Source organism: Scyliorhinus torazame, chromosome 6, assembly GCF_047496885.1.
Source record: "Scyliorhinus torazame isolate Kashiwa2021f chromosome 6, sScyTor2.1, whole genome shotgun sequence".
Taxonomy (NCBI): domain Eukaryota; kingdom Metazoa; phylum Chordata; class Chondrichthyes; order Carcharhiniformes; family Scyliorhinidae; genus Scyliorhinus; species Scyliorhinus torazame.
In genome coordinates this window covers 99,502,628-99,530,489 of record NC_092712.1, presented here as the reverse complement: position 1 = coordinate 99,530,489, position 27,862 = coordinate 99,502,628, and the positions used below count along the sequence as shown (strand labels likewise).

The window sequence follows — 27,862 nt, the reverse complement described above, 5'->3', positions numbered from 1 at the left end:
AACGTAGTGATAGATCACACGTATAGAAATAAAATCCCCGCTTGATATATATACAAAGATAAATTATATTGAAAAGTTGTAAAATGTGTTAACTGGTATGTTAATCACAAAAAACTTGATTAATTAACATATTTCTCCTTTTATGACTCCTAACAAAGAAATGGCTAAGGAACTAAATTCATACTTTGCTTCTGTCTTCACAAAAAAATATGTGAATAATGTATCGGAAGTTCTGAGAAGCTTAAGTTTTAGTGAGGAGCTGAAGGAAATTAGTATTAGTGAAGAAATGGTTTTGTGGAAATTAATGGGATTGAAGGCTGTTACCTTTTCTTACCCTTTATGTGAACCACAAGCTGTTTCTTATATTGACCAAATAGTCACACAACCAGTAAGTTAGCTCAAAAACACAGTTTATTAATAACACAAGACTTGTATCTCCATGCAATAATACACGCGGCTCTGTACTAAGCTACACCTAACGACTAAGATGACCTTTGCTTAACTTCGAGTGACCGGCACTGTGCGAGATAAGGCCTTTATCCGGGTCCATGTGGTCAGTTGGAAGTTGTTGGGTTCGTCTCAGCTGGGCTCGTCCTTCAGGAATGATCACGGGTCCTTGAACTTGGTTGTTCTGCTGCAGTTGGTCACACACAGGCCGGTCCCAAAAGAGATTGATCTCTAGTGCGCAAGACTTTTTATCCTTCGTCTCTTTTGCACCCTTTTGGACGGTCCTTACTCCAGGTCCATTGGATAGATAGGGTTTTCAATTAACCTCATCGATCTCAGCCAATCAGGGGGCGGATACCTCGATAGCTGCACAGGTCCCAGCTATCATTGTCCCAGACACGTAGGCCTTTCCAAATAAGGGGGGTGGCGTTGGTTAGTCTGCTACTGTTGTAACTCCTTGATTCAAACTCTGTCGGCCTGGGGGAAATGGTGATCGACTCTTAATGGATACAAGTTTCAGTCAAGTCTGGTTTCTTTGCACAATACACAGAGGCTGTGTACCTGTCTTTGCCCCAAATTGACCACAATTCCCATGGTCCTTTGCAGGTGGCTATTTTACATGGCTGCAAAGCGGACAAATCTCCGGGGCTGATAATCTTTATCCCAGAGTACTGAAGGAAGTGGCCCTAGAAATAGTAGATTTACTAGTGGTCATTTTCCAAAATTCTTTGGACTCTGGAATGGTTCCAGATTGGAAGGTGGTGAATGTAACCCTGCTATTCAAAAAGAGAGGTAGAGAGAAAACAGGGAACTATAGACCAGTGAGCCTAATGTCGGTAGTGGGGAAGTTGCTGGAGTCCATTGTCAAGTATTTCAGAGCACAGCATTTGGGAAACAGTGGTGTAATCAGACAAAGTTAGCATGGATTTACGAAAGGAAAATCAATCATGACAAATCTACTAGAATTCTTTGAAGATGTAACCAGCAGAGTTCACCAGGGGGACACGGTTGATGTGGTTTATTTAGACTTTCAGAAGGTTTTCGACAAGGTCGCACAGATTAATGTGTAAAGTTAAAGCGCTTGAGATTATACGTAGTGTCTTCAGATGGATAGAAAGCTAGTTAGCAGACAGGAAGCAAAAAATTGGAATAAATAAGTCTTTTTTTGATTGGCAGGCAGTGACTAGTGGGGTACCGTAAGGATCTGTGCTCGAACCCTAACTGTTCACATTATATTAATGACTTGGACAAGGGAACTAACTGTATTATCTCCAGATCTGTAGATGATACAAAGTTGGGTGGGAGGATGAGCTGTGAGGAGGGTGCAGAGATGCTTTAGTGTTAAGGAATGGGTTAAGAAACATTCCAATATACGTAATCTGATGTGTAAAGAGGCTGCAGGTGACCTTGGAGGCATGTGATGTGATGATAGAATTTGGTGCTGAGTGTGTTCAAAGAAAAATAAAGGTGATTGGGAAAAGAACAAAGAACAAAGAAAAGTACAGCACAGGAACAGGCCCTTCGGCCCTCCAAGCCCGTGCCGACCATGCTGCCCGACTAAACTACAATCTTCTACACTTCCTGAGACCGTATCCCTCTGTTCCCATCCTATTCATGTATTTGTCAAGATGCCCCTTAAATGTCACTATCATCCCTGCTTCCACCACTCCCTCCGGTAGTGAGTTCGAGGCCCACTACTCTCTGTGTAAAAATCTTGCCTCGTACATCTCCACTAAACCTTGCCCCTCGCACCTTAAACCTATGCCCCCTAGTAATTGACCACTCTACCCTGGGGAAAAGCCTGTGACTATCCACTCTGTCTATGCCCCTCATAATTTTGTAGACCTCTATCAGGTCGACCCTCAACCTCCGTCGTTCCAGTGAGAACAAACAGGGTTTATTCAACCGCTCCTCGCAGCTAATGTCCTCCATACCAGGCAACATCCTGGTAAATCTCTTCTGCACCCTCTCTAAAGCCTCCACATCCTTCTGGTAGTGTGGCGACCAGAATTGAACACTATACTCCAAGTGTTGCCTAACTAAGGTTCTACACAGCTGCAACATGACTTGCCAATTCTTATACTCAATGCCCCGGCCAATGAAGGCAAGCATGCCATATGCCTTCTTGACTACCTTCTCCACCTGTGTTGCCCCTTTCAATGACCTGTGGACCTGTACACCTAGATCTCTCTGACTTTCAATACTCTTGAGGGTTCTACCATTCACTGTATATTCCCTACCTGCATTAGACCTTCCAAAATGCATTACCTCACATTTGTCCGGATTAAACTCCATCTGCCATCTCTCCGCCCAAGTCTCCAAACAATCTAAATCCTGCTGTGTCCTCTGACAGTCCTCATCGCTATCTGCAATTCCACCACCAACCTTTGTGTCGTCTGCAAACTTACTAATCAGACCAGTTACATTTTCCTCCAAATCATTTATATATACCACAAACAGCAAAGGTCCCAGCACTGATCCCTGCGGAACACCACTAGTCACAGCCCTCCAATTAGAAAAGCATCCTTCCATTGCTACTCTCTGCCTTCTATGACCTAGCCAGTTCTGTATCCACCTTGCCAGCTCACCCCTGATCCAGTGTGACTTCACCTTTTGTACTAGTCTACCATGAGGGACCTTGTCAAAGACCTTACTGAAGTCCATATAGACAACATCCACTGCCCTACCTGCATCAATCATCTTTGTGACCTCTTCGAAAAACTCTATCAATTTAGTGAGACACAACCTCCCCTTCACAAAACCATGCTGCCTCTCACTAATACGTCCATTTGCTTCCAAATGATCCTGTCTTGAAGAATTCTCTCCAGTAATTTCCCTACCACTGACGTAAGGCTCACCAGCCTGTAGTTCCCTGGGTTACCTTGGTACCCTTCTTAAACAGAGGAACAACATTGGCTATTCTCCAGTCCTCCGGGACATCACCTGAAGACAGTGAGGATCCAAAGATTTCTGTAATGGCCTCAGCAATTTCCTCTCTAGCCTCCTTCACTATTCTGGGGTAGATCCCATCAGGCCCTGAGGACTTATCTACCTTAATATTTTTCAAGACGCCCAACACCGCGTCTTTTTGGATCTCAATGTGACCCAGGCTATCTACACACCCTTCTCCAGACTCAACATCTACCAATTCCTTCTCTTTGGTGAATACTGATGCAAAGTATTCATTTAGTACCTCGCCCATTTCCTCTGGCTCCACACATAGATTCCCGTGCCTATCCTTCAGTGGGCCAACCCTTTCCCTGGCTACCCTCTTGCTTTTTATGTACGTGTAAAAAGCCTTGGGATTTTCCTTAACCCTATTTGCCAATGACTTTTCGTGACCCCTTCTAGCCTTCCTGACACCTTGCTTAAGTTCCTTCCTACTTTCCTTATATTCCACACAGGCTTTGTCTGTTCCCAGCCTTTTAGCCCTGACAAATGCCTCCTTTTTCTTTTTGACGAGGCCTACAATATCTCCCGTTATCCAAGGTTCCCGAAAATTGCCGTATTTATCCTTCTTCCTCACAGGAACATGCAGTTCATGTTGCAGCTGTATAGAACCTTAGTTAGGCCACACTTGGAGTATAGTGTTCAATTCTGGTCGCCACACTACCAGAAGGATGTGGAGGCTTTAGAGAGGGTGCAGAAGAGATTTACCAGAATATTGCCTGGTATGGAGGGCATTAGCTATGAGGAGCTGTTGAATAAACTCGATTTGTTCTCACTGGAACGACGGAGGTTGAGGGGCGACCTGTTAAGGTGAGAGGGGCAAGGTTTAGAGTAGATGTACGAGGCAAGTTTTTTACACAGAGGGTAGTGGGTGCCTGGAACTTGCTATCGGAGGAGGTGGTGGAAGCAGGGACGATAGTGACATTGAAGGGGCATCTTGACAAATACATGAATAGGATGGGAATAGAGGGATACGGACCCAGGAAGTGTAGAAGATTGTAGTTTAGTCGGGCAGCATGGTCGGCACGGGCTTGGAGGGCCGAAGGGCCTGTTCCTGTGCTGTACATTTCTTTGTTCTTTGTTCTTTGTATGCTGGTCCTGAATTCCTTTCAACTGACACTTGAAAGCCTCCCACATGTCAGATGTTGATTTACCCTCAAACATCCGCCCCCAATCTAGGTTCTTCAGTTCCCGCCTAATATTGTTATTATTAGCCTTCCCCCAATTTAGCACATTTACCCTAGGACCACTCTTATTCTTGTCCACCAGCACTTTAAACTTACTGAATTGTGGTCACTGTTCCTGAAATGCTCCCCTACTGAAACTTCTACCACCTGGCCGGGCTCATTCCCCAATACCAGGTCCAGTACAGCCCCTTCCCCAGTTGGACTGTCTACATATTGTTTTAAGAAGCCCTCCTGGATGCTCCTTACAAACTCTGCCCTGTCTAAGCCCCTGGCACTAAGTGAGTCCCAGTCAATATTGGGGAAGTTAAAGTCTCCCATCACAACAACCCTGTTGTTTTTACTCTTTTCCAAAATCTGTCTACCTATCTGCTCCTCTATCTCCCGCTGGCTGTTGGGAGGCCTGTAGTAAACCCCCAACATTATGACTGCACCCTTCTTATTCCTGATCTCTACCCGTATAGCCTCACTGCCCTCTGAGGTGTCCTCCCGCAGTACAGCTGTGATATTCTCCCGAACCAGTAGTGCAACTCCTCCACCCCTTTTGCATCCCCCTCTATTCCGCCTGAAACATCTAAATCCTGGAACGTTTAGCTGCCAATCCTGCCCTTCCCTCAACCAGGCCTCTGTAATGCCAACAACATCATAGTTCCAAGTATTACTCAAAGCTTAAAGTTCATCTGCCTTACCCGTAATACTTCTTGCATTAAAACATATGCACTTCAGGCCACCAGGTCCGCTGTGTTCAGCAACTTCATCCTGTCTGCTCTGCCTCAGAACCATACTGGCCCTATTCCCTAGTTCTCCCTCCATGCTCTCACCTTCTACCTCCCCCTGCCATACTAGTTTAAACCCTCCCGTGTGACACTAGCAAACCTCGCGGCCAGGGTATTTATGGCTCTCCAGTTTAGATGCAACCCGTCCTTCTTATATAGGTTACACCTGCCCCCGAAGAGCTCCCAGTGGTCCAGATAACGGAAACCCGACGTCCTACACGAGCTGTTTAGCCAAGTGTTTAGCTGCTCTATTCCTATTTCTATCCTCACTGGCACGTGGCACAGGGAGTAATCCCGAGATTACAACCCTAGAGGTTGTGTCTTTTAACTTTCTGCCTAGCTCCCTGAACTCCTGCTGCAGGTTCTCACGCCCCTTCCTGCCTATGTCGTTAGTACCAATATGTACAACGACCTCTGCCTGTTTGCCCTCCCACTTCAGGATGCCCTCTACCCGTTCGGAGACATCCTGGACCCTGGCACCAGGGAGGCAACATACCATCCTGGAGTCTCTTTCACATCCACAGAAGCGCCTATATGTGCCCCTGACTATTGCTCTTCCACTATTACTATTGCTCTTCTGCGCTTTGCCCCTCCCAGTGGTGCCACTGCTCTGACTGCTGCTGTTTTCCCCTGATAGGCTATCCCCCCCGACAGTATTCCAAGGGGTACACCTGTTCGAGAGGGGGTCAACCACAGGGGATTCCTGCACTGACTGCCTGCCCTTTCTGGTGGTCACCCATTTCTCTGCCTGCACCTTGGGTGTGACCACATTTATATAACTGCTATCTATGACGCTTTCCGCCACCAGCATGCTCCTAAGTGCATCCAGCTGCCGCTCCAACCGAACCATGCGGTCTCACTGGAGCAGAAGGAGCAGAACTCTTGACTCTACTCAACAGCAGCCAAAGGCTAACATTCAGTGGGATTTTGACAGGCTGAGTGAGTAGTCACATGCATGGCAGATGCAGTATAATGTGAATAAATGTGAGGTTATCCACTTTGGTGGCAAAAATAGGAAGACAGATTATTATTTGAATGGGTTTAAACTGAGAGAGTGGATACTCAGCGAAACCTTGGTGTCCTTGTGCATCAGTCGCTGAAAGTAAGCATACAGGAACAGCAGGCAGTAAAGAAGACAAATGGTATGTTGGCCTTCACAGCAAGAGGATTTCAGTATTGGAATAGAGGTGTTCTACTGCAATTGTATAGGGCATTGGTGAGGCCACACCTGGAGTATTGATGTCCTCATCTGAGGAAGGATGTTCTTGCTGTGGAGGGAGTGCAGCGAAGGTTTACCAGGCTGATTCCTGGGATGGCGGGGCTGTCGTATGAGGAGAGACTAAATCGGTTGGGATTATATTCATTGGAGTTGAGTGAAAGGGGATCTCATAGAAACGTACAGAATTTCAACAGGGTTAGACAGGGTAGATTCAGAAAGAATGTTCCCGATGGTGGGTAAATCCAGAACTAGGGTTCATAGTTTGTGGATTAGGACAGAAGTGAGGAGAAATTTCTTCACTCAGATAGTGGTGAATCTGTGGAATTCACAACCACAGGAAGGAGTTGAGGCCAAAATGTTGTGTAATTTCAAGAAGGAATTAGATATAGCCTTGGGGCTAAAGGGATCAGGGATATGGGGGGAAGGTGGGTTCAGGGTATTGAACTTGATGGTCAGCCATGATCAAATAATGAATGGGGGAGCAGTCTCGAAGGGCCAAATGGCCTCCTCCTGCTTCTATTTGCTATCTTTCTAACGTAATCATTCCTGAATTTTGGAACCAAGTGATCATTTCCTGCTCCAGTGGAGCAGGCTGTTAGCTTCACAGCAGCATACTTGAGATGTATTCAAGCATGAAGGGAGATGAAAATAAACATTGTAGATACCTGGCTGTCTGGCAGCTATTAACTTGTCAATTACAGCCTACTAAAAGCTTTTTTCCCTTTGAAAGCCTCTCAGTTCAAAGGATCTGAGGGTGTTTAAGGGATCTGAGGGTGTCTCCTAGTGGCAGGGCAGACAAGGAGTCATTCCACTTTGGCGGGAGAACTTAGGGCTGGATTCTCCAATTGCCAACACCGAAATCGAAATCGCATTGGAGAAAAGATGGTGAAAGATGAGACTTGATGGAGGTCTTCAAATCCTAAGGGGTATTGTAGCCATCTCAGATGTCCACCTGCAAAGGACCATGGGAATTATGGCCAACCCAGGACTCAGACACACTCAGAGCTTGTGTGTGTATTTGCAACCCAGATAGCTAGACGCAATTGAAACCCCCGCTCGTTTGCATTCTAATGGCCCATTTCCCCAGAACAAAAGGACTGGACTCAGGTAACCGATACAGATGCAGACTAACTAGCGCCACTCCCTTTGCGAAGAAAGCCCAAACAGCCAAGGTCAATGACCACTCAGGACACACCCAGCCATCAAGGCACCCGCCCCTTTATTGGCCAAAATCGAAGGCAGTGATCGAAGCCTGTCGAATTATTGGGTCCAAAGCTAAGGACCGCCCCAAAGAGCGCGAAATCCCAGAGGGATAAAAAGAGACACAGCCATGTGTTCGGCCTCTCTTGGCCCCGGCCTACGCCTAAAACCAAGTGTCGCATTACGACCAGACAGACAAGTTCAAGACAAACGATCGCTACCAGACAGATGAGCCCAGCAGAAACAAAGCCACTTCTTCTCCCCAGCCACGCAAGATCCGAACAAAGGCCTTGTTCATCTGCAAAGAGCCGGTTGCCCTGAAGTTAAGTATAGGTTATTGTATTTGTTAGGTGTAGTTTAACTTGTAGTGTTTTATGTTGCATGTCGAAGTAATCCTTGTGTGTAAATAAACTATCTTTGAACTTGAACTGACTAACTGGTTGCTTGGTCTTTGGTCGATATCTGGTAAAGCCTTGTGGTGGTATCATTTGATACCTGGTGACTCTGAAAAGCAATATTATCATTAATAACTGCCATATCTAGTTAATTTGGCAACAGTATAGACAGGGTAGATAGTGAGAAACTGTTCGCACTCAAGAGAGCATCAAGAATTAAAAGGTGGAGATTCAAAATGATTGACAATCGGAGTAGAAGTGATGTGAGGAAAGATTATTTTCACCCAGAATGTGGTTGGTGCCTGGAACATACTTCCTGAGAGGGTGGTGGAGGCAGATTCAAACAAGGTATTCAAAAGGGAATTGGATTGATATCTGAAAAGAAAGAATGTGCATGGTTACTGGGTAAGGCAGGGGAGTGGGACTAGGTTGACTGCTCTTCAGGACTAGGTAGACTGCCAATGCAGACTTGATGGACCGAATGGCCTCCTTCTGCACTGTACAAATTCTATAATGCTAAATAGGGACAAAGTCCAAAGATGTGCAGGTTAGGTGGATTGGCCATGCTAAATTACCCCTTAGTGTCCAGGGATGTGTAGGTTAGGTTATGGGGTCATGGGGATAGGGCAGGTGGATGTGGGAGCAGACCTGGGTAGAGTGTCCTTTTGGAGGGTCGGTACAGATTTGATGGGCCAAATGGCCTCCTTCTGCACTGTAGGAATTCTATGATTCTATGACTGTGAACCATAATAACTCTCTTCCTTGTATGTGAGAGGAAGCAAACATGACCATGGTTCGGAAAGGAAAAACGATGAATTAAAAGAGCCGCTGCTATTTCAACCCAAAGCAATTTAGGTCTGGAAGAATGTGTTGAACACATCTGTTGCAGTTTTTCTTTTTAATTTAACAATTCAAATGGTGCGTTGTTGATGAAGACCTCATAGGAATGAGAAACATTACATAAATTGCACAACAATGAAACATTCCGGAACTGTTTGTGTGTTGCAGATTCTACATGTACCTTTGAAGAGAATAGTTGCGATTGGTTTGAGAAGGCATCTAATGACAACTTTGATTGGATCAGGAGCTCAAGCAGTGCTTTACCTTCAAATATCAGGAATCAGGCCCCTGCTCAAGATCACACAACCAATTCAGCTGATGGTAAGAATTCATTGTGCAAGACCTTTACACTTTAGAGCTTTTTTGCTTTGCATCATATCGGCTCTCAGATTACTCACTGGACAATATTTGGTAATTTCTCAACAACCTTCCTCATTATTTTTACTTTATTTCCTTTCAATTGCACCTGGTCTATAGTAAATCAGATATATATGTAAATCAGTTAAGAGTCAACCACATTGCTGTGGGTCTGGAGTCATATATACACCAGACGAGGTAAGGATGACAGATTTCCTTCACTAAAGGGTTTTTACAACATGATAGTTGTCATTGTCACCATTATTGAGACTAGTTTTCAATTAATCAAGCTGATTGAATTCAAATTCCACAAGCTGCCATGGATCCTCAATCTCAAAATATAGACAGAGAACAAAAGCAAGGAAGTTATGTTGAATCTGTGTAAAACACGGGGGTAGATGTTCCCATTTTCAGCAGATAAGAATGGCGGAGGGGGAGTACCAATGTGGCTTTTACGTCAGTGGGATTTCCCCACTTGACTGTCCCAGTCATTTGTCAGTGATGTAACAGGATTCCCACCATGCAATCATGGGAATGACTTTTTTATACATGTAAATATCATCAGCGGACTTCCCTGCTGTAACCTCCGCCCATGTAGGAAAGGCCCTCCATGGCGGTGTGACGTCACACCGGTAGGGTTTACAACGCGTTTTTTAAAATGGGGAGCTGGCAAACAGAACATTCCGGGGTTGGGCACAGGTAAGTACAGCCACCATGAGTGAGAGGGTCATGTCCGGGTAGTATCCTGGCACTGCTGCCGATAATGCTCCTCGTAATGCCCCCAGCATGATGTTATAGGACCCACCTCCTGGAATTTATTTTTCAAAGTGTTCAAACATTTGGCGACAAAGCTGGCACTGCTGCTGACGGGCCACGCACAGCTTTCACCACCTGAGCAGACACTTCAGTTTAAAATTTGGAAAATTTCACCTACTATTATAGCCTCAACCGTTCACGCCAACGGGATCCTATGGCCCCGCTGATAGGCCCACTCCCTGTCGTGGGTTTCCTGGAAGCGAGGGGCGCAGTCAACGGGAACCCAGTTGACAATGGCAGGACCAGAAGATCCCGCCGCCAGTCATTGGTGGGCCACCTGGCGGTGGGTCGCACGGAAAACCCCGCCCATCATGTCCAGTTCTGAGCATTGCCCTTCAGGAAGGATGTGAAGGCTTTGAGCGGATGCAGAAGAGATTATTAGAATTGTTTCAAGTGCCATGGACTTCAGTTAAATGGATAGATTTGAGAAGCTGTGGTTGTTCCCCTTAGAGAAGAAAGGATTGAGTGGAGATTTGATCAAGGTGCTCAAAATCATGAGTGGTTGAGACAGGACAGATAGAAAAAAAACAGTTTCCCTTCAGGCGCTTTGGTCAAGCATCAAAGGACACTGATTTAAAGCAGTTGACATGAGGAAAATCTTCTATTACACAGCGAGTAATTAAAAATGTACAGAGAGCAAAATAGATGAGTGTGACATACATATGGGAATGCAGTATAAGTTGAAATTTCATAAACTTAAAAAAAATTAATTGTGATTTTTTTTATCATAATGGAAAGTTTTGACATCCCACAATTGGAAAATTAGCTTTGCAGAACAGTGAAGCTGTTCAGAAGTAATTCTGAACTTAATCTTTAAAAACCTCATTCCATAGAATCCCTACAATGCAGAAGGTCGTCTTTCTGCCCATCGACTCTGCACTGACCCTCTGAAAGAGCACCCTACCTAGGCCCACTCCTCCGCAATCCCACCTAAACTGCACATCCCTGGATACTAAGTGGCAATTTTAGCATGGCAAATCTGCCTAACCTGCACATCTTTGAACTGTGGAAGGAAACCGGAGCACCCGAAGGAAAGCCACGCAACCATGGGGAGAATGTGCAAACTCCGCAGTGGCACAAGGCTGGATGTGAACCCGGGGCCGTGGCATTGAAGCCACCGTTCCGCCCTTAACATTCAATAAGGCTTTTCTTGATGGCTTTTTCAGAAAGATGAAGGGCAGAATTTAACGCTGTCAGAAATTTACAGTCCCGCCAAAGTCAATCAACCTTTGAATGGCTTGCCACATTTTACAGCCCTGCCAACATCGACACTCCCCTCCCCTCCCCCTGCACCCTGGAACTGTAAGATTCCACCCAAATATTGTAAAAGGGAAAGTTTTCATCAGTTCAACGTTTTTTACTTAATTGCAGTCTGGGGATACTTCAACAGCATTCTATCTACATGCCTGTCACATTGCCTGTCTCCAAGCTCATCTGCTGCTGAAACAATCATCCATACCTTTTACCTCCAACTCAACTATTTCATTGCTATCCTTTCAGACTTGAATTTTTCATCCTCTCTGAACTTGAACTCATTAAAAACTCTGCTCATGTATCCTAATCCGCACAAAGCCCCTGCACTTATTGACTACATTGGTTAAAGTCCACCATCAACTTTAACATTCCCTCTATGGTTTCACCCTCCCCATCTCTTAAACCTCAGACTATCTTCTGAGAGCTCTATGTTCCTCTAACTCTAGCCTCTTGCGATTCCCCCATTTCCTTCATCCTGCTATTTAGTGGTCCTGTCTTCAACTATAAAAGTCCTAAGCTTCCAGCCATAAACTTATCTGCCTCTTGGACATGCATATGAATTAGAATCATGGTTGATCTACTTGTAACTTCAACCCCCATAATCCTGCTGACTGATAACCTTTCATCCTTTTGTTAATCAAGAATCTACCTAGCTCTTTCTTAAAAATATTCAAAGACTCTTCTTCCACTGCCTTTTGATGTGGAGATGCCAGCATTGGACTGGGGTGAGCACAGTAAGAAGTCTTACAACACCAGGTTAAAGTCCAACAGGTTTGTTTCGATATCACTACCTTTCGGAGCGCTGCTCCTTCCTCAGGTGAATGAAGAGGTATGTTCCAGAAACATATATATAGACAGATTCCCAGAATTGCCTTTTGAGGAAGAGAGTTCCAGAGACTTGTGACCCTCGAAGACAATTTTTAAAAAATCTCCGTCTTGGGCGAAATTCTCCGTAATCGGCGTGATGTCCGCCGGCCGGCGCCAAAACCGGCGCAAATCAATCCGGCATTGCGCCGCCCCAAAGGTGCAGAATCCTCCGCATCTTGAGCAGCCGAGCCCTAACCTTGAGGGCTAGGACCGCACCGGACTGATTTCCGCCCCGCCAGCTGGCGGGAAAGGCCTTTGGTGCCCCGCCAGCTGGCGTGGAAATTACATTGCCGGGCGGCGCATGCGCGGGAGTGTCAGCGGGCGCTCACGGCATCCCCGCGCATGCGCAGTGGAGGGAGTCTCTTCCGCCTCCGCCATGGTGGAGACCGTGGCGAAGGCGGAAGGAAAAGAGTGCCTCCACGGCACAGGCCCGCCCGCGGATCGGTGGGCCCCAATCGCGGGCCAGGCCAGATCGCCCCGCGCCCCCCCCCCAGGACCCCAAAACCCGCCCGCGCCGCCTTGTCCCGCTGGTAAGAGAGGTGGTTTAGTCCACGCCGGCGGGACAGGCATTCCAGCAGCGGGACTTCGGCCCATTCGGGCCGGAGAATCGCCGGGGGGGGCCGCCAACCGGCGCGGCGCGATTCCCGCCCCGCCGAATCTCCGGTGCCAGACAATTCGGCAACTGGCGGGATTCACACCAGCCTCCAGCGATTCTCCGACCCGGCGGGGGGGTCAGAGAATCCCGCCCCTTGTTTCAAACAGTGACCTCTGGTTCTAGATTCTCTGACAAGAGGAAACATCCTACCACATCCACCCTGTCAAAATCCCTCAGGATCTTAAAGGTTTTGATCAAATGGTCTCTTATTCTTCTAAATTCTAGTGGAAAGAAACCTAATTCTCCAACCTTTCCTCTGAAGACAACCAGTCCATTCCTGGAACTAGTCTGGTAAACCTTCTCTGAACTGCTCCTAATGCATTTACATATTTCCTTAGAGAAGGAGATCAATGCTGCACACAGTATTCCAGATATGGTCTCACCAATGCCCTGTACAACTGAGGCATCACCTCCCTACCTTTGTAATCAATTCCCCTCACAATAATTGATAACATTCTACTATCCTTCCTAATTATTTGCTGTACCTGTATACTAGCCTTCTGTGATCCATGCATTGGAACACCCAGATCCCTCTGCATCAGAGCTCTGCAATCTCTAACCATTTATAAAATAAGCTTCTTTAAAAATTCTTCCTGCCAAAATGGGCAATTTCACATTTGTCCACATTATGCTCCATTTGCCAGATTTTTCCCACTCACCTAATCTATCTATGTCCCTTTGTAGCCTCATTACGTCCTCTTCACGGTTTATTTTCCTACCTAGCTTTGCATCATCAGCAAATTTAGCAACCATTTCGCCAGTCTCTTGATCAAAGTCATTCTTATAAATTGTACAAAGTTGAGGCCCCAGCAGTGATCCCTGTAGCACACCATTAGTCACATCCTGCCAACCAGAAAATGTCCCATTTATGCCAACTTTCTGTTTTCTGTTAGCCAGCCAATCTTCCATCCATGCCAATATGGTACCCCTACACCATGAGCTTTTATTTCCTGCAATAACTTTTTATATGACATCTTTTGAAATGCCTTCTGGAAATCTAAGTACAGTACATCCACCAGATCCCCTTTATCCACAACAAATGTGACTCCTTCAAAGAACTCAAATAAATTGGGTAAACATGATTTCCTTTTCACAAAACCATGTTGACTTTGCCTGATTTCCTTGAATTTTTGCGATTGCCCTGCCATAATATCTCTAATAATGGTTTCTAACATTTCCCCTATTCCAGGCGTTAGAATAACTAGTCCATAGTTTCCTACTTTCTATCTCTTTCCCTTTTTGAATAAATGGATTACATTTGTTATCTTCCAATCTAATGGAACCTTACTGATCCAGGAATTTTGGAAAATTAAAATGAATACATCGTGCGGGATTCTTCAGCCGTGGCCAGTGGTCCAGCGACCGGAAATTCCCGCCCAAGGTCAATGGACCATTTGATCCGCGTTGCGTCCGTGGTGGTCTTGTAGCGGGCGTGGCCAAAGAATCCAGCCCATCAACTATCGCATGAGCCACTTCTTTCGAGACCTTAAGGTCAACCTCTGACTCCTCCTTTCGGACTCTTCTTCAAACCTACCCCTTTGTGCAAGCTTTTAGTCATCTATAGAATCATAAAATGATATGCCACAGGTACCGGGTACCCATCGCACCTCTGCCAGCTCTTTGAAAGTCCTATCCAATTATTCCCACCACTCCTTCCCTTTACCCATAGTCTTACAATTTTTTCCCTTCAGATGTTTGTGCAATTTCCTTTTGTAAGTTACCACTGAATTTAGTTCCACCATCCTTTCAGGCAGTGAAATCTGGATCATAATGATTTGCTTTGGAAAAAGTTTATTTCTTGTCACATCTGGTTCTGATGCCAATTACTTTATGTGTGGGTCCCCTGGTTATAAACCCTTCCACCATTGGAAACAGTTTTGCTTTATTTGCTTTATCCAAACATTTATTGATTTTGAATACTACTATTAAATTTTCCTTGCACCTCTTTTGATCTGAGGTGAACAATTACCTTATGTCTCCGTGTAACTGAAATCCTACATTTCTGGTACCATTTTAGTACATTTTCTCTGCGCCCATTTTACAGCCGTAACATTCTCCCTAATGTGTACAACTTTGAATTGGACATTGGGGTGTGACCTAGTTTTAGCATAACCTATTTGCTTATAAAGACAAAAATCTTGTTATGGACGCTTGTTAAAATAGCTTTCTCAACTTGTTCTGCCACCTTCAAAGATCTATGTAGGTACGCCAACATGTCTCTCTCTTTCACTTCCTGCACTCCCTTTAAATATATCCAAATATCTCATTCATTGGCTCATTTTTAAAAAAAAATTGATTATGCTCCAGTGGAGTGTCTTAGGATGCTTTACTATGTTTAAGGCATTATATAAATGCAAGTTGTTGTGGTATTGCATAGTGATTTCAATTATTTTTTTCACGTGTATTTTTGGAATTATCTGCCTTTTATTTCAGGACACTTCATGTTTATTCTGAACAACAAGAACAACTTTTTTCAGACTGCAGAACTGACCAGTCCCCGGTTCGGTCAGTCAGGAACAGGATGCACCATGTCCTTTTGGTAGGAAATAATTTCAAATTCATGAAGATTTTTCAGAATGTGGAGATGATTCTTTTGAAGTATCGGAACTCTTCTCCAGCCCTGTTTGAAAATAGTCACTCGTGCTAAATCGCTTCACATTTCAAGCTTATTTTATATATATCATCAACAGATTTTAGGAATGAAAACTTTTTAAGGTGAAATGTTTCCCTTACGCGTGATTACAGCTTCACTTGGGAAATGTTTCCTTTTCGTTCCTGAAACAAAATTTAAGTTCAAATTGCATGATAATTAATATAATTTTAAAAACTATTTCCACCAAAGCAGCTTTTTACTGGCTTGAATCATAATGGGTGGGATTCTACGGTCTGCCAGCTGCGTGTTTCTTGGCTGCGTGCCAATCACTGGTGGCATGAGTCTATCTTTCCACTGCTCGTCAAAGGGATTTCCCATTGAAACCACCCCACGGCGCCACTAAACCCGCTGGCTGGGACGCACTGCCAGCAGGAAAATTGAATCCCGACAACTGGAGAGTTCCAGCCAATTAGTTTTTGACCATTTTTGATGTCTGAACAAATTACCTGCCATTTTCTATCTGCAATAGGTATTATAATTATGGGCAGGCTGTAGGGGCTGCGAAAATGTACCTGGAAGTTGATGGTGTGCAGAATCGTACTGTGGTGTGGTGGACTTACAATACTCAATACAATCAGTGGATGCATGGCTCTGTTCAGCTTGGGCGTCTAACACGACCCTTCCGTCTTACATTGGTGAAAGTCAGCCTGAGCATTTATTATGGTGTGGCAGCAATGGATGACATCATGTTTGCCAACTGCTCCCTTCCACCAGCTGCAGACAACTGCGAAGGCACAAATTGGTTTTGGTGTGGAGAAACCAGAGCTTGTATCAACCGGTTACGAGTATGTGACCTTGTAGATGACTGTGGTGATGATTCTGATGAAAGCAACTGTGGTAAGTGGAACTTGAGGATTCTGCAAAACGCTAATGTTGCCCATCCAAGAAGTATGTGTTTAACTTGTAAAGAATATTTGTGCAAATTATTTTACACGTGCGTCAATGTCCACATTTATTGTTCTTTAGCCAAATTGCTAATTGTCTATCATTATAATTAACATTGGCTAAAGTGCGACTGGTCCAAAGTTCTGTACATCAGGCAACAATATGGATAATGGCTTGAGGATTAATTCAGCACTCAGATATGATTTGGTGGGTGCTGGACTCTCTCACCAATTTTTGCAGGGTCTCATTTAGGTAAAGCCTTAAACCTTTATCCAGTAAAACCCTCCACCTTCATCACCAACACCTCCCCCCCCCTCAAAAAACCCCATAAAATCACCCATGTTAGAGTGAGAAAAGAGGGCTGCCAGACTACAGTTTTCTTCGCCCAGCCTTGTGGCTGTGTGTATGCACCGCCAACCCTCCCACTCTGCCTCCCCCACTGACCCCCCCCCCCCACCCCCCAGCCTGCCCCTGTCCCAATCACCACTCCCCGCAAAGGGGCTAATTGGCCCCAACCACAACCTTTTGACGTTGGAGCTGCTGGGGCCATCTGAAGCATTGAGGATCTGCCTCAAAGTCTTTCCCAACGCTACAGCATTTAAGCTGCACCCTTAGTAGCCTGGGAGCCCAATAGATATTTTTAGATTGGGGAACCTCCGTTTACCCACACGTACTCTAATGGGGGCAAAGGAAATGAAAATCCAGAGAGATATATAATGGCTGACTGAACCACCATCATGTTTTCCACCATCACCTCTAATCAAATTACCCATTTACATAAAGAAGGACAGGAAAACATTTGTTATTTGACATTTTCTCAGTAAATTGAAGAAGTTGAGTGAAGTTCAAGATAGGGTGTATGACATATAATTTGTTGCAGATGATTCTAGCCACAACCTCTTATCCTGGTTGATATTAGTAACCTCTATGATATAAATGTCTGTGGACGATTACCCATTTAAGTAATTAATCCATTTTCCCCATGCCTTTGACAGCTCAGGATCTGCTCTGTAATTTTGAAAATGGGCCATGTAACTGGCAGCAAGCTGAAGGTGATGATTTTGACTGGACAAGACATAAGGGACAAACTTCAACGGTGAACACAGGGCCATCCAAAGACCACACGGTGGGGACAGCAGACGGCTACTACCTTTACATCGAAGCATCTGCCCAACAATTTGGAAGTACAGCTGTTCTCCTCAGCCCAATTTTGGACGCCACAGTCACTCACACCAACAAGACCTGTATCTTCCGTTTCCATTATCACATGTTTGGAAAACAGATTTTTAGGCTGGCAGTTCACAAAAGGACATTCCGCAATCTGAAGGGGGAGCAACTTTGGGTGAAATACGGTGACCATGGCGACGTGTGGATTAGAGAGACTCTATTTATCAACAGTTCTCAGCCATTCCAGGTAAACATAGTTAAATAACACAAAATTCTCTGGAATTCTTTCCCTAAGCTTCTCTGCCTCGCTACCTCTTTTTCTTCCTTTCGCATGCTCCTTAAACTGTACCTGTACAACCAAATGTTGAGCCACCTGCTCAGAAATCTTATGTAGGTTGCCGTCAATTTTTATTTTAGAATGCAGCTGTGAAGTGCCATTGGGCATTTTGCTACAGTCAAGGTGCTATGTAAATATGCTCAAGAACAAGAGCAATGGATCACTTATAATCAGGTTTTGGTTTGTAGATCGTTAGATAGATGACGATAATTGGTTTATTGAAAGATTATCATGGCGGCAGGTACCAAATTGTGTTGATAGTACAAGGCAAGTAATCATCATTCATAACATGGCCATAGACAATCATTAAAGCAAAAAACAAGTATAAATTAAAGGAGTGTCCAATTATGAATGTTTAGAACAGGTTTAAAAATGCAGGTCTCCTAAATTTACAGAATAAAAGTGAATGGACTACTGCACTTAGCATTTTGTACCAAAGTCCATCAACAATCTGCTGTCAGGTTTAGTTCCTTCAATTCTCAATCATTTACATATTATTTGTGAGTTTGATAAAGCAGAGGAGGGTGGGCTGCCTCATGGTCTATTTGTTTGAAGCTGCAACATATTTATTTCATTGCTTCAGTAGAAACATTTACATCAAATATTATCATTATAATTAAAATTCTTAATAATGATAATCACTCATTGTCACAAGTAGGCTTCAATGAAGTTGCTGTGAAAAGCCCCTAGTCGCCACATTCCGGCGCCTGTTTGGGGAGGCTGGAACGGTGATGAGATCTACCATGCGGAATTAGTGAAGTCTTGTAACACTAAAACTCAGTAGAAATTTGAGCTCAACTTCTCGGATGCAAACAAGAATCTTTATTGCCTCTATTTGATTGCCTCTATCTCTATTAGGAGAAACTTAAATCTATTCTCAATAAAGTCCGGCTAGCAAAGGACTTAAAGAGAAGTAACTTATAAACAATTTAACTTTCAAAATAATACAGAAATGGTTTCTTGCTTATGGCAAAACAGCTTGCATTTACTTCAGTATTTAGATTGGAAAAGTGAAAATATGAAAAATAGAGATAGCGAATAGTTAGATCAAAGTATAGGATGATCCTGGAATAAAGATGGCCGTACGGACCATCATGTTTAAAGGAAATCTTATCAGTCTTGAGCCATCTTTTTACACCTCAATGTCGTTCTAATTGGTTTGGGTTAGAATCAAGTACATTTGATTTGATGGTTAGCTGTTAGTCCTTAATGTGCAACATAAGTTCTGAATGTTTCATGTTTGAATATTTGTGTATGTTATGGAATGCGATTCTGTGCTATTATTAAGACTGGTTTATACTGATTTTCTGCTGACTTCGCTTTATCACATTATGAACAATGGTGCCTTCATGTTGCTATGGTGCCTGCTTCGTCCTTGATCAGATTACTGGTACAGCTCATTTCCTAATGTCAAACTGTCTTTGAAAATATGTTGATTAGAACCAGGGCGGGACTCTCTGACCCCACGCCGGGTTGGAGAATCGCCGGGGGGGGGCGGCGTGAATCCTGCCCCCGCCGGCTGCTGAATTCTCCGGCGCCGGGGATTTGGCGGGGGCGGGAATCGTGGCGCGCCGGTCGGGGGCCGTTGGCAGTGGCCCTCTCAGCGATTCTCCGGTACGCGATGGGCCGAGTGGCCGCCCATTTTCGGCGGGTCCCGCCAGCGTATGTTATGACAGGCACTTACCGGCGGGACCTGGCTGCGTGGGCGGCCTCCGGGGTCCTCGGGGGGGCGCGGGGGGATCTGGCCCCGGGGGGTGCGTGGCCTGGCCCGTGATCAGGGCCCACCGCTCTGCGGGCGGGCCTGTGCCATGGGGGCGCTTCTTCCTTCCATGCTGGCCCCTGTAGGGCTCCGCCAAGGCCGGCGCAGAGAAGTCAACCCCCTGTGCATGCGGCAGAATACGACAGACCGACCGGCGGTTCTGTGCATGCGCTAACTCGCACAGTCCCTTCAGCGCCGGCTGGCGCGGCACCAACCCCTCCGGCGCCGGCATAGCCCCCGGAAGTGCGGAGAATTCCGCTACATCCAGTCGGCCCGACGCCGGAGTGGTTCACGCCTTTTTTGCTGCTGGCAACGGGCCACCGTGCCGATCGCGGAGAATCCCGTCCCTGATCTCAATAATGGTAACCAAGAAACTTCAATTGTCAGAAAAACCCATCTGGCTCACTAATATCCTTTGGGAAGGAAATCTGCTGTCCTTACCTGGTCTGGCCGACATGTGATCCATAGCTATGTGGTTAACTCCTAAATGCCCTCTGAAATGACCTATCAAACCATTCAGTTCAAGGGCAATTCGGGATGGGCAACAAATGCTGGCCCAGCCAGTGACGCGACAACTCATGAAAGAGTTAATTTTCAGAAGTGCAGTATCATCAAAATCACAATTACAAATTCAAGGCATCTTGTGATAGATTTAAGTTGTTTATGTGCAGATATTTGAAGTGTCCAATGCATGTTTTGAACATATTACAAAGGCACATTCAAATATTTTATTGCATTGAGATTATAGCATGAGACTTCTCAAATTTGACATTAATAATGGGAATGTGTCCTACAATTAATAACATTCAATCATAGGGCTGGTTTAGTTCAGCTGGCTAGACAGCTGGTTTGTGATGCAGAACAAGGCCAGGAGCACGCGTTCAATTCCCGTACCAGCTTATCCAAACAGGCGCTGGAATGTGGCGACTAGGGGCTTTTCACAGTAACTTCATACTTGTGACAATAAAAGGTTATTATTATATCACCATGGCACGGTGGCACGGTGGTTAGCACTGCTGCCTCGGTGTGCCAGGGACCTGGGTTCAATTTCAGCCACAGGTGACTGTGTGGGTTTCCTCCGGGTGCTCCGCTTTCCTCCCACAATCCAAAGATGTGCAGGCTTAGGTGTTTTAGCCGTGTAAATTGCCCTTTAGTGTCCAGGGATGTGCAAGTTAAGTTACGGGGATATGGTGGGGGAGTGATCCTGGGTACCGTGCTCTTTCGAAGGATCGGTGCACTCTCGATGGGCCAAATGGCCTCCTTCTGCACTGTAGGGATTCTATAATTCTATCTATGCTTTTATCTTTCTTTCATCTATGATTCTATATTCTTGGTAATGCCTCAATATCACTTTGTTTTGCATTACAATTGTTTCTGAGTAGGTACAGGGAAAATAGGTGCGACCAGACAGATATATGAACGGTTGGGGAACAGAGGGAAGTAGATCCTTGGAAAATAGGTGACAGGTCTGGATAAAGGATCTGGATCGGTGCAGGCTGGGAGGGCCGAAGGGCCTGTTCCTGTGCTGTAATTTTCTTTGTTCTTTGTTGTTGTTTTGACCATGAGTTTGGATTAGGAGAACATATAAAGGCTGAGACTCGGAAGCTCACCCATTTGCAGTTTCACACTGTTTGAAGTTGAAAGCAGTGATGGTATTGGACTTGCTGTATATGTTTGTCATTTACAAATAGCTCAAGAATAGTTCAAAAACGTATCTCACATTGCAATAACAGCACAAATTGCTACTTTTACAGTGAGCGACCCTACCTCATTTTGACAGCAGTAGAAAATCAATTGCAAAGCAGTTTCTGCTCACCGGGAGAAACAAACTGGGCTTTAATGTTTCTGTGAAATGAGTCATGCTGCTCCCGGTGAGATTTATTTGAAATTGCCTTTGTCCCAGTCATAGCAAATTGTAGTTCAATGTCTCATTATTTCAGTGTGATCCATGAATAGCTTTATGGTTACTCCGACTTTAGGCTCGAGAAAAAAATACATCAACGATGAAAAGCACCAAAAGAAACAAGCTAAAAAAGTATAACGTACATTCTGGTTAATCTATTCAGAGATAAATAAATCTTTAATATTCAAACCTGTCCATGTTAGGAATATGACATTAAAACATATCTTACGCTGGAAATATCACCACACTTCAGTTTACTCGTAATTTGTTGTATTGTGCATTTGTCAGGCAATTGCTTCAGTTAGCTCTTTTCCCCCTGTGGAGATTGTTGTGTGCTAATTTACCTGCATTGCTTACCCTTGGAACAACAATAACGGAAGCAGTTCATTGATTCTGAAACATTTTGGACTTCCTGATGGTAAAAGTGATACATAAATGTAAATCTTTCTTATCGAAGCACCGTCAAAATTCCCTGAGCACATGCATTTTCAGATCAATTGTATTATATGTTTCCTCCTTAATCTATCCCCAAGTAAACAAAATTGGGTTCTGTGTTCTCATTTGTTATCTTAAACAAGACAAAAGAAAATCGCTTCATTCATTAGTAGTTTTGAGAATGCAACACTTTCTGTAATTAATTTCTCAAACGCAACCTGCTTTATATCTATCATCATTGATCACTTTCTAACTAGTTCTCACACTGTATTTAAATGTGTACCACATACAGGATTATCTGTCTAGATCTGGTTTAACCGCAATGTTGCGCCCGGCATGGATTTGGGCGCGCCGGTTAAATCGAGATTCGCGCCGGGCACTATTCCGTTTGCCACCTAACCCGCCCATTCCCAATGGGTGAGTTCATCTCACCCAAATATGGCCTCAGGGATGTCGGGCTTGGCTGGGTGCTGAAGCCTTCCAGGTCAAGTAACGCCCCTGGACCAGCGGAGGGGGGTTGTGGAATTAGGTATTTTTCATCTGTGAGGCTATCAAGTCATTTGGAGAACCATAACAGGGGTAACTACAGCTGCTGCCTGTCTGTCTATCCTACCAAAAGCTTCCAGGAAGCTTCCTGGAAGGTCTAATGCAGGTCGGGAATATACAGTGAATGGTAGAACCCTCAAGAGTATTGAAAGTCAGATAGATCTAGGTGTACAGGTCCACAGGTCACTGAAAGGGGCAACTCAGGTGGAGATGGTAGTCAAGAAGGCATACGGCATGCTTGCCTTCATTGGCCGGGGCATTGTGTATAAGAATTGGCAAGTCATGTTGCAGCTGTATAGAACCTTAGTTCGGCCACACTTGGAGTATAGTGTTCAATTCTGGTCGCCACACTACCAGAAGGATGTGGAGGCATAGAGAGGGTGCAGAAGAGATTTACCAGGATGTTGCCTGGTATGGAGGGCATTAGCTATGAGGAGCGGTTGAATAAACTCGGTTTGTTCTCCCTGGAACGACGGAGGTTGAGGGGCGACCTGATAGAGGTCTACAAAATTATGAGGGACATAGACAGAGTGGATAGTCAGAGGATTTTCCCCAGGGTAGAGGGGTCAATTACTAGGGGGCATAGGTTTAAGGTACGAGGGGCAAGGTTTAGAGTAGATGTACGAGGCAAATTTTTTATACAGAGGGTAGTGGGTGCCTGGAACTCGCTGCCGGAGGAGGTGGTGGAAGCAGGGACGATAGTGACATTTAAGGGGCATCTTGACAAATACATGAATAGGATGGGAATAGAGGGATACGGACCCAGGTAGTTTAGTCAGCCAGCATGGTTGGTGTGGGCTTGGAGGGCCGAAGGGCCTGTTCCTGTGCTGTACTTTTCTTTGTTCTTTGTTCTTTTGACAGAGCCCTGTTCTTGGTTATATGCTGAAGGTCACTTTAACTCCCTTTGACTGTGAGCAGCCTCTAGCTTCACAGTTGAAGGCTATTGCAAATAAGGAATTGGCTTTGTTAGTTGAGAGCGCACTTCACAACTGCAGGTTGTTTTTGCTCCTGCTGGTGGCTGCAAATGCCTGGAGGCTGCTGTTGCTGCTTCCTTCCTTTTCTGTAGCTGGAAAGAAAGACACTATTTTCTAAGATACCTTGGTCCTAGAACATTAGGCCCAGGGTTACGTATGAGTCCAGAAGGTAATCGGTTTGAAGTAAGAAGACGCGGAGTGACCTGGTGTGCAACATTGATCCAAATGGGTCACTTGATGACTCTGTTGAAGAAATGCTTTTGCGGATTGCTGATGCTTTTGTTGCTGGTGTGGTGAGTGCTGCATGTAACTGGCACGTCACTGTGGGTTAAACACTTCGGAAGTCAAGGATGTTCAACTGTACCTTGAGCGCCAGTGGAATATGTGGATGTCAGGATTTGGTTGCAATGAGATTGGGCTGTGTGGGACGACCTGCACAGCTGAGGCTCCTGGATGGAGAATGGCCCGGTACATGGAACAAGTCACACATTGATGGACAGATAATTTCTATGACAAAGGTCAGGACATGATAACACATTCTCAGGCTTATATTCCATTTCTGTTGAGGAACCTGTGTGGGGTGATACCTTGGGCTGGATTCTCCGAACCTCCACACCAAAATCGTGTTCAGTGCAGGGGCGGAGAATGGGCATTCGCGCAGGAATCGTGACTGGCGCCGCTGAAACTATTCCCGTAGAATCACTCGCAAATCGCGCTTGCACGGTCTACTCAGCGCGGGTAGGGGGTCATTGACAGAGGCTCCCCCCACCCCCCCGCAATTCTCCAAGTGTAACTGGCTGAGTTCCTGACGGCGTGGTTCTAACCACGTATCGGCCGTCGCGAACCTAGGGTGGCATCTGCGGACCCAGTCCGCGGCCGCCCTGGTGGGGGGATTCTTCACCGGGGGAGGACCTCATGGACGGCCAGGCAAGCACCGATCCTGGGGCGAGCGCGATCTCAGGGGACCTACTTCTTCCATCACGGTCCACGGTGCGAGTCTGCCATGTCGCATGGGGCGGCCGCCACAGGCAGCCACCGTGTGCATGCGCGGACTCCTGGCTGGAAGTGTCGGGCCCCGAATCCGCGAGAAGCACCATGCAGGTAGGGGAAACACTCTGGACTTTCTTCAGCGTTTTGACGCTGGGGTGGGGACATAGCCCCACATTTGGAGAATCCAGCCCTATTGGGGGCACGGTATCACAGTGGTTAGCACAGTTGCTTCACAGCTCCAGGGTCCCAGGTTCGATTCCCGGCTTGGGTCATTGTCTGTGCGGAGACAGCACGTCCTACCCGTGTCTGTTTGGGTTTCCTTCGGGTGCTCCGGTTTTCTCCCACAGTCCAAAGATGTGCAGGTTCGGTGGATTGGCCATGATAAATTGCCCTCAGTGTCCTAAAAGGTTTGTTGCTAATGTTTGGTTGGCTCTTAATTTGGCTCTGTTTAATCACGTTTGCTCAAGAGTCGCCAGGTATCTTTCGACACCGCCACAAGGTTCAGAACCGAATACTGATCAATGACTCGATACACAAGTTAGTAAGTTCAAAAGCAATGCTCATTTATTTACACACAGTCAAATCTATTCATGCATAAACTCTGCAAACTAAACAACCACTATTACTAAAGCCTATACTTAGCTTCAGGTGCCCACTCAGTCAGAGGAACAATGGCCGTTGCTCGGTTCTGAGGCTGCTGGGTTGAGCTGTTTACAGGGCAGCAACTAGGAGCGTCTACCTCGTAGTGTGCGTTGACTTGGAACTTACTTGGTCTGATGCAGCTGCTAGGCAGGTCTCTCTCTTCACTGAGAGCCAAAGCCAAAGAAGTAAGATTCTCCCTTGGGGAATATCTTTTATACTGAAAAGGACTTTGCGCGTTTTTGGGCGGGCCTTGAACTTGGCCTCAACTAATTGGGTCTTTCTCAATCAGTCGTATTTTCCTCCAATAGAGAGGTGGTTCCCTGATCGCTGGGCGTATCCTGGTGACTGTTAGTCTGCTTTGTCTTAGCCTCTTCTGGCGCAGGGGAGTCTGCCTTAACATTGTGTATCTAAATGTTTCCCTTTTGTCCCCGGAGATGGCTCATTAGTATGTAGATTGCTTGGTAGTTTCTGTCCTGTCTGAGAGTTTAAGGTTCTAATCAACAGACAGACCTTGCACCTGCTTGTTTCTTAGCATTGTCCAATTTTCCCTGCATTCTTTGCAAGTGTCCATTTTGTAATCGGAATGTGGCCATCCCAGATGGCGACACCAACCCTCCTTGTGATCCTCAACGCGAAGCGTGAAGGATCACACTACTATGTCGTCTTCATCTTCTGACCACCGGGCACCCATACTTTGGCTCTACACTGTCCTATCCGATGCAACACAACTTTACCTAAACCATTTTACATACATTCATTATCATAAAACTCTACGGGGCGCTATGACATTAATACATGCATTACAGAAAAATAAAAAAACTGGGACCTCTAACTATTGTCAATAAACTATCCTCATTCAAACAATCCAAAAATACAAACAATCCAAAACTAATTTATACATCTTAAACTGTACAAAATAGCAGCACACTAATTTATCTGGCCTGGCAGTCAGACACAGAGGTTTCCATCTCTTTATTGCACAGAGTACATGAAGAAATGGATGCACTTTAATCCGTCCCAATGGGTTCGGGGGTCTGGTGAAATCCGAAAATGGGGGACCTAAACCTGTATACCGGGGTACGAGAGTGATATGCTCTCTTTCGCCATTTCCTAACTCTAAACGTTTTCACGACACTGCAAAGTATCGCCAGCACTAAGGGTGCTTCGACTACATATGAGAGTGAGTACCAGGTGATAAACGTATCACACCAGGTTGGGGTATTGCTAGCTGTCGCTTGTCTAGTTATCTCGGGGTTCCATGTATTGCAGAGAGTCATTTACAGTTTGTGTGGTAGGGGTCAGGGGGGTAGCTTCCGCACGCAACTAAAGGGATCTCGCTATGATCCATGTGAACACGAAGGCTGTCTTCATCTTTGTCGGTCTTCTTCTTTGTCTTCCTCTGGGGTTCCTGGGTTTCTGGAGTTCTGTGAACACAAGCATAATATCTGTTATTATCTTGCTTAAGGTCTCGTATGTCTGTCTGTCTGTCCTTTATTGCCAATTTCCCTTTATAATTGGTCACCATCTATGACCCCCTCATTTTTTTAAAAACCGAATATTTAGACAAGACATCTAAGAAAAATACTGCCGTACTGCGAGCCATCTCGCAGCCTGTGTGATTTACCATCCCAGTGTTTGAGGATGTAAATTGCATACGGAAGCAAGCTAAAGGTTGCCAAAACCAAACAAAAGAATTTCGAACGTAATGAGCCAAAATGGGGTGCGTATGGGCCGCGACGGGTAAGAAATGGGTGGAATCCCCAGGTAGGACGGTGATCAATGCCGTATGTGCTCTACCCGAGCGTAGCTTACCAGAGGGGGGTCCTCAGGAAGGGCGGGGACCAATGCCGTTTCTCCACTGCCTGAGCAACCGGTAAGAACGGGTAAGAATGTGGTCTTCGTGGGGGGCTGCCTCTCGAATTAGGAGAGCAACTATGAGTTGTGGTCTGTCAACAAACTAGTTTCTCTGAACAATTGTCTGGGGACAAACTTGTTCTATTAACAGCCGGGGGGCGTTAAAGGAGTGGTGACGTGGGGCCGTGAAAAACTATCGAGTTTGCAAACAATACTTAACGATAACACTAACGAACAAATATTCAACAAATATGGTGCAGGTTCCATCAGAAAGGACACTGTATCTCTCCAACGGTTCCTTTTTTTCCCATCATCTGGACACCTCACTGCTCAATAGCGAACAGGGTCGCAAAGGGATTTGTTTGGTGGGAGTCAGACTCTAAGTCATCATTTTCTCCCAGCTGCCAAACTGCTGGCTGTAGTAACCGTGCTAAAGCTGTTTGGGGCGAATTGGGGTCCATCTCATCATTCCGGATGAGCCTGAACGAATTGTCTCAGTGCCAGAATCGATTGTCGAGGTTGGAGCTACTATGCTTCAATCCGTAATCGACGGGCGGTGGGTCTGGGTCAGGGGTTCTGATATAAGTGATCTCAAATGGGTCAGTAGAATCATGCTCGGATTCGCTGGGAGTGGGGCCTGTTACAGGGGTATAGTCGTAATGTGGTGTGCTGTGGTTGTCGTCATTGTGATCGCTCTCACTGTCGCTGTCGCTGCTGGTTGGGAGAAGCGGAGTCATGCCTCTGGGGGCGGAGTTGAA

The 27,862-nt window shown here is 45.5% G+C and overlaps 1 protein-coding gene across 1 annotated transcript in view; it reads left to right on the top strand.

The window, feature by feature from the left end:
- Positions 1-27,862, top strand: part of LOC140425847 (MAM and LDL-receptor class A domain-containing protein 1-like) — a 659,308-nt gene that overhangs the window by 219,884 nt on the left and 411,562 nt on the right. The window contains exons 16-19 of the mRNA XM_072510232.1: positions 9,179-9,331; positions 15,393-15,498; positions 16,082-16,449; positions 17,493-17,911. Coding sequence (XP_072366333.1) covers positions 9,179-9,331; positions 15,393-15,498; positions 16,082-16,449; positions 17,493-17,911 — 1,046 coding nt within the window. The remainder of the gene's footprint in view (positions 1-9,178; positions 9,332-15,392; positions 15,499-16,081; positions 16,450-17,492; positions 17,912-27,862) is intronic.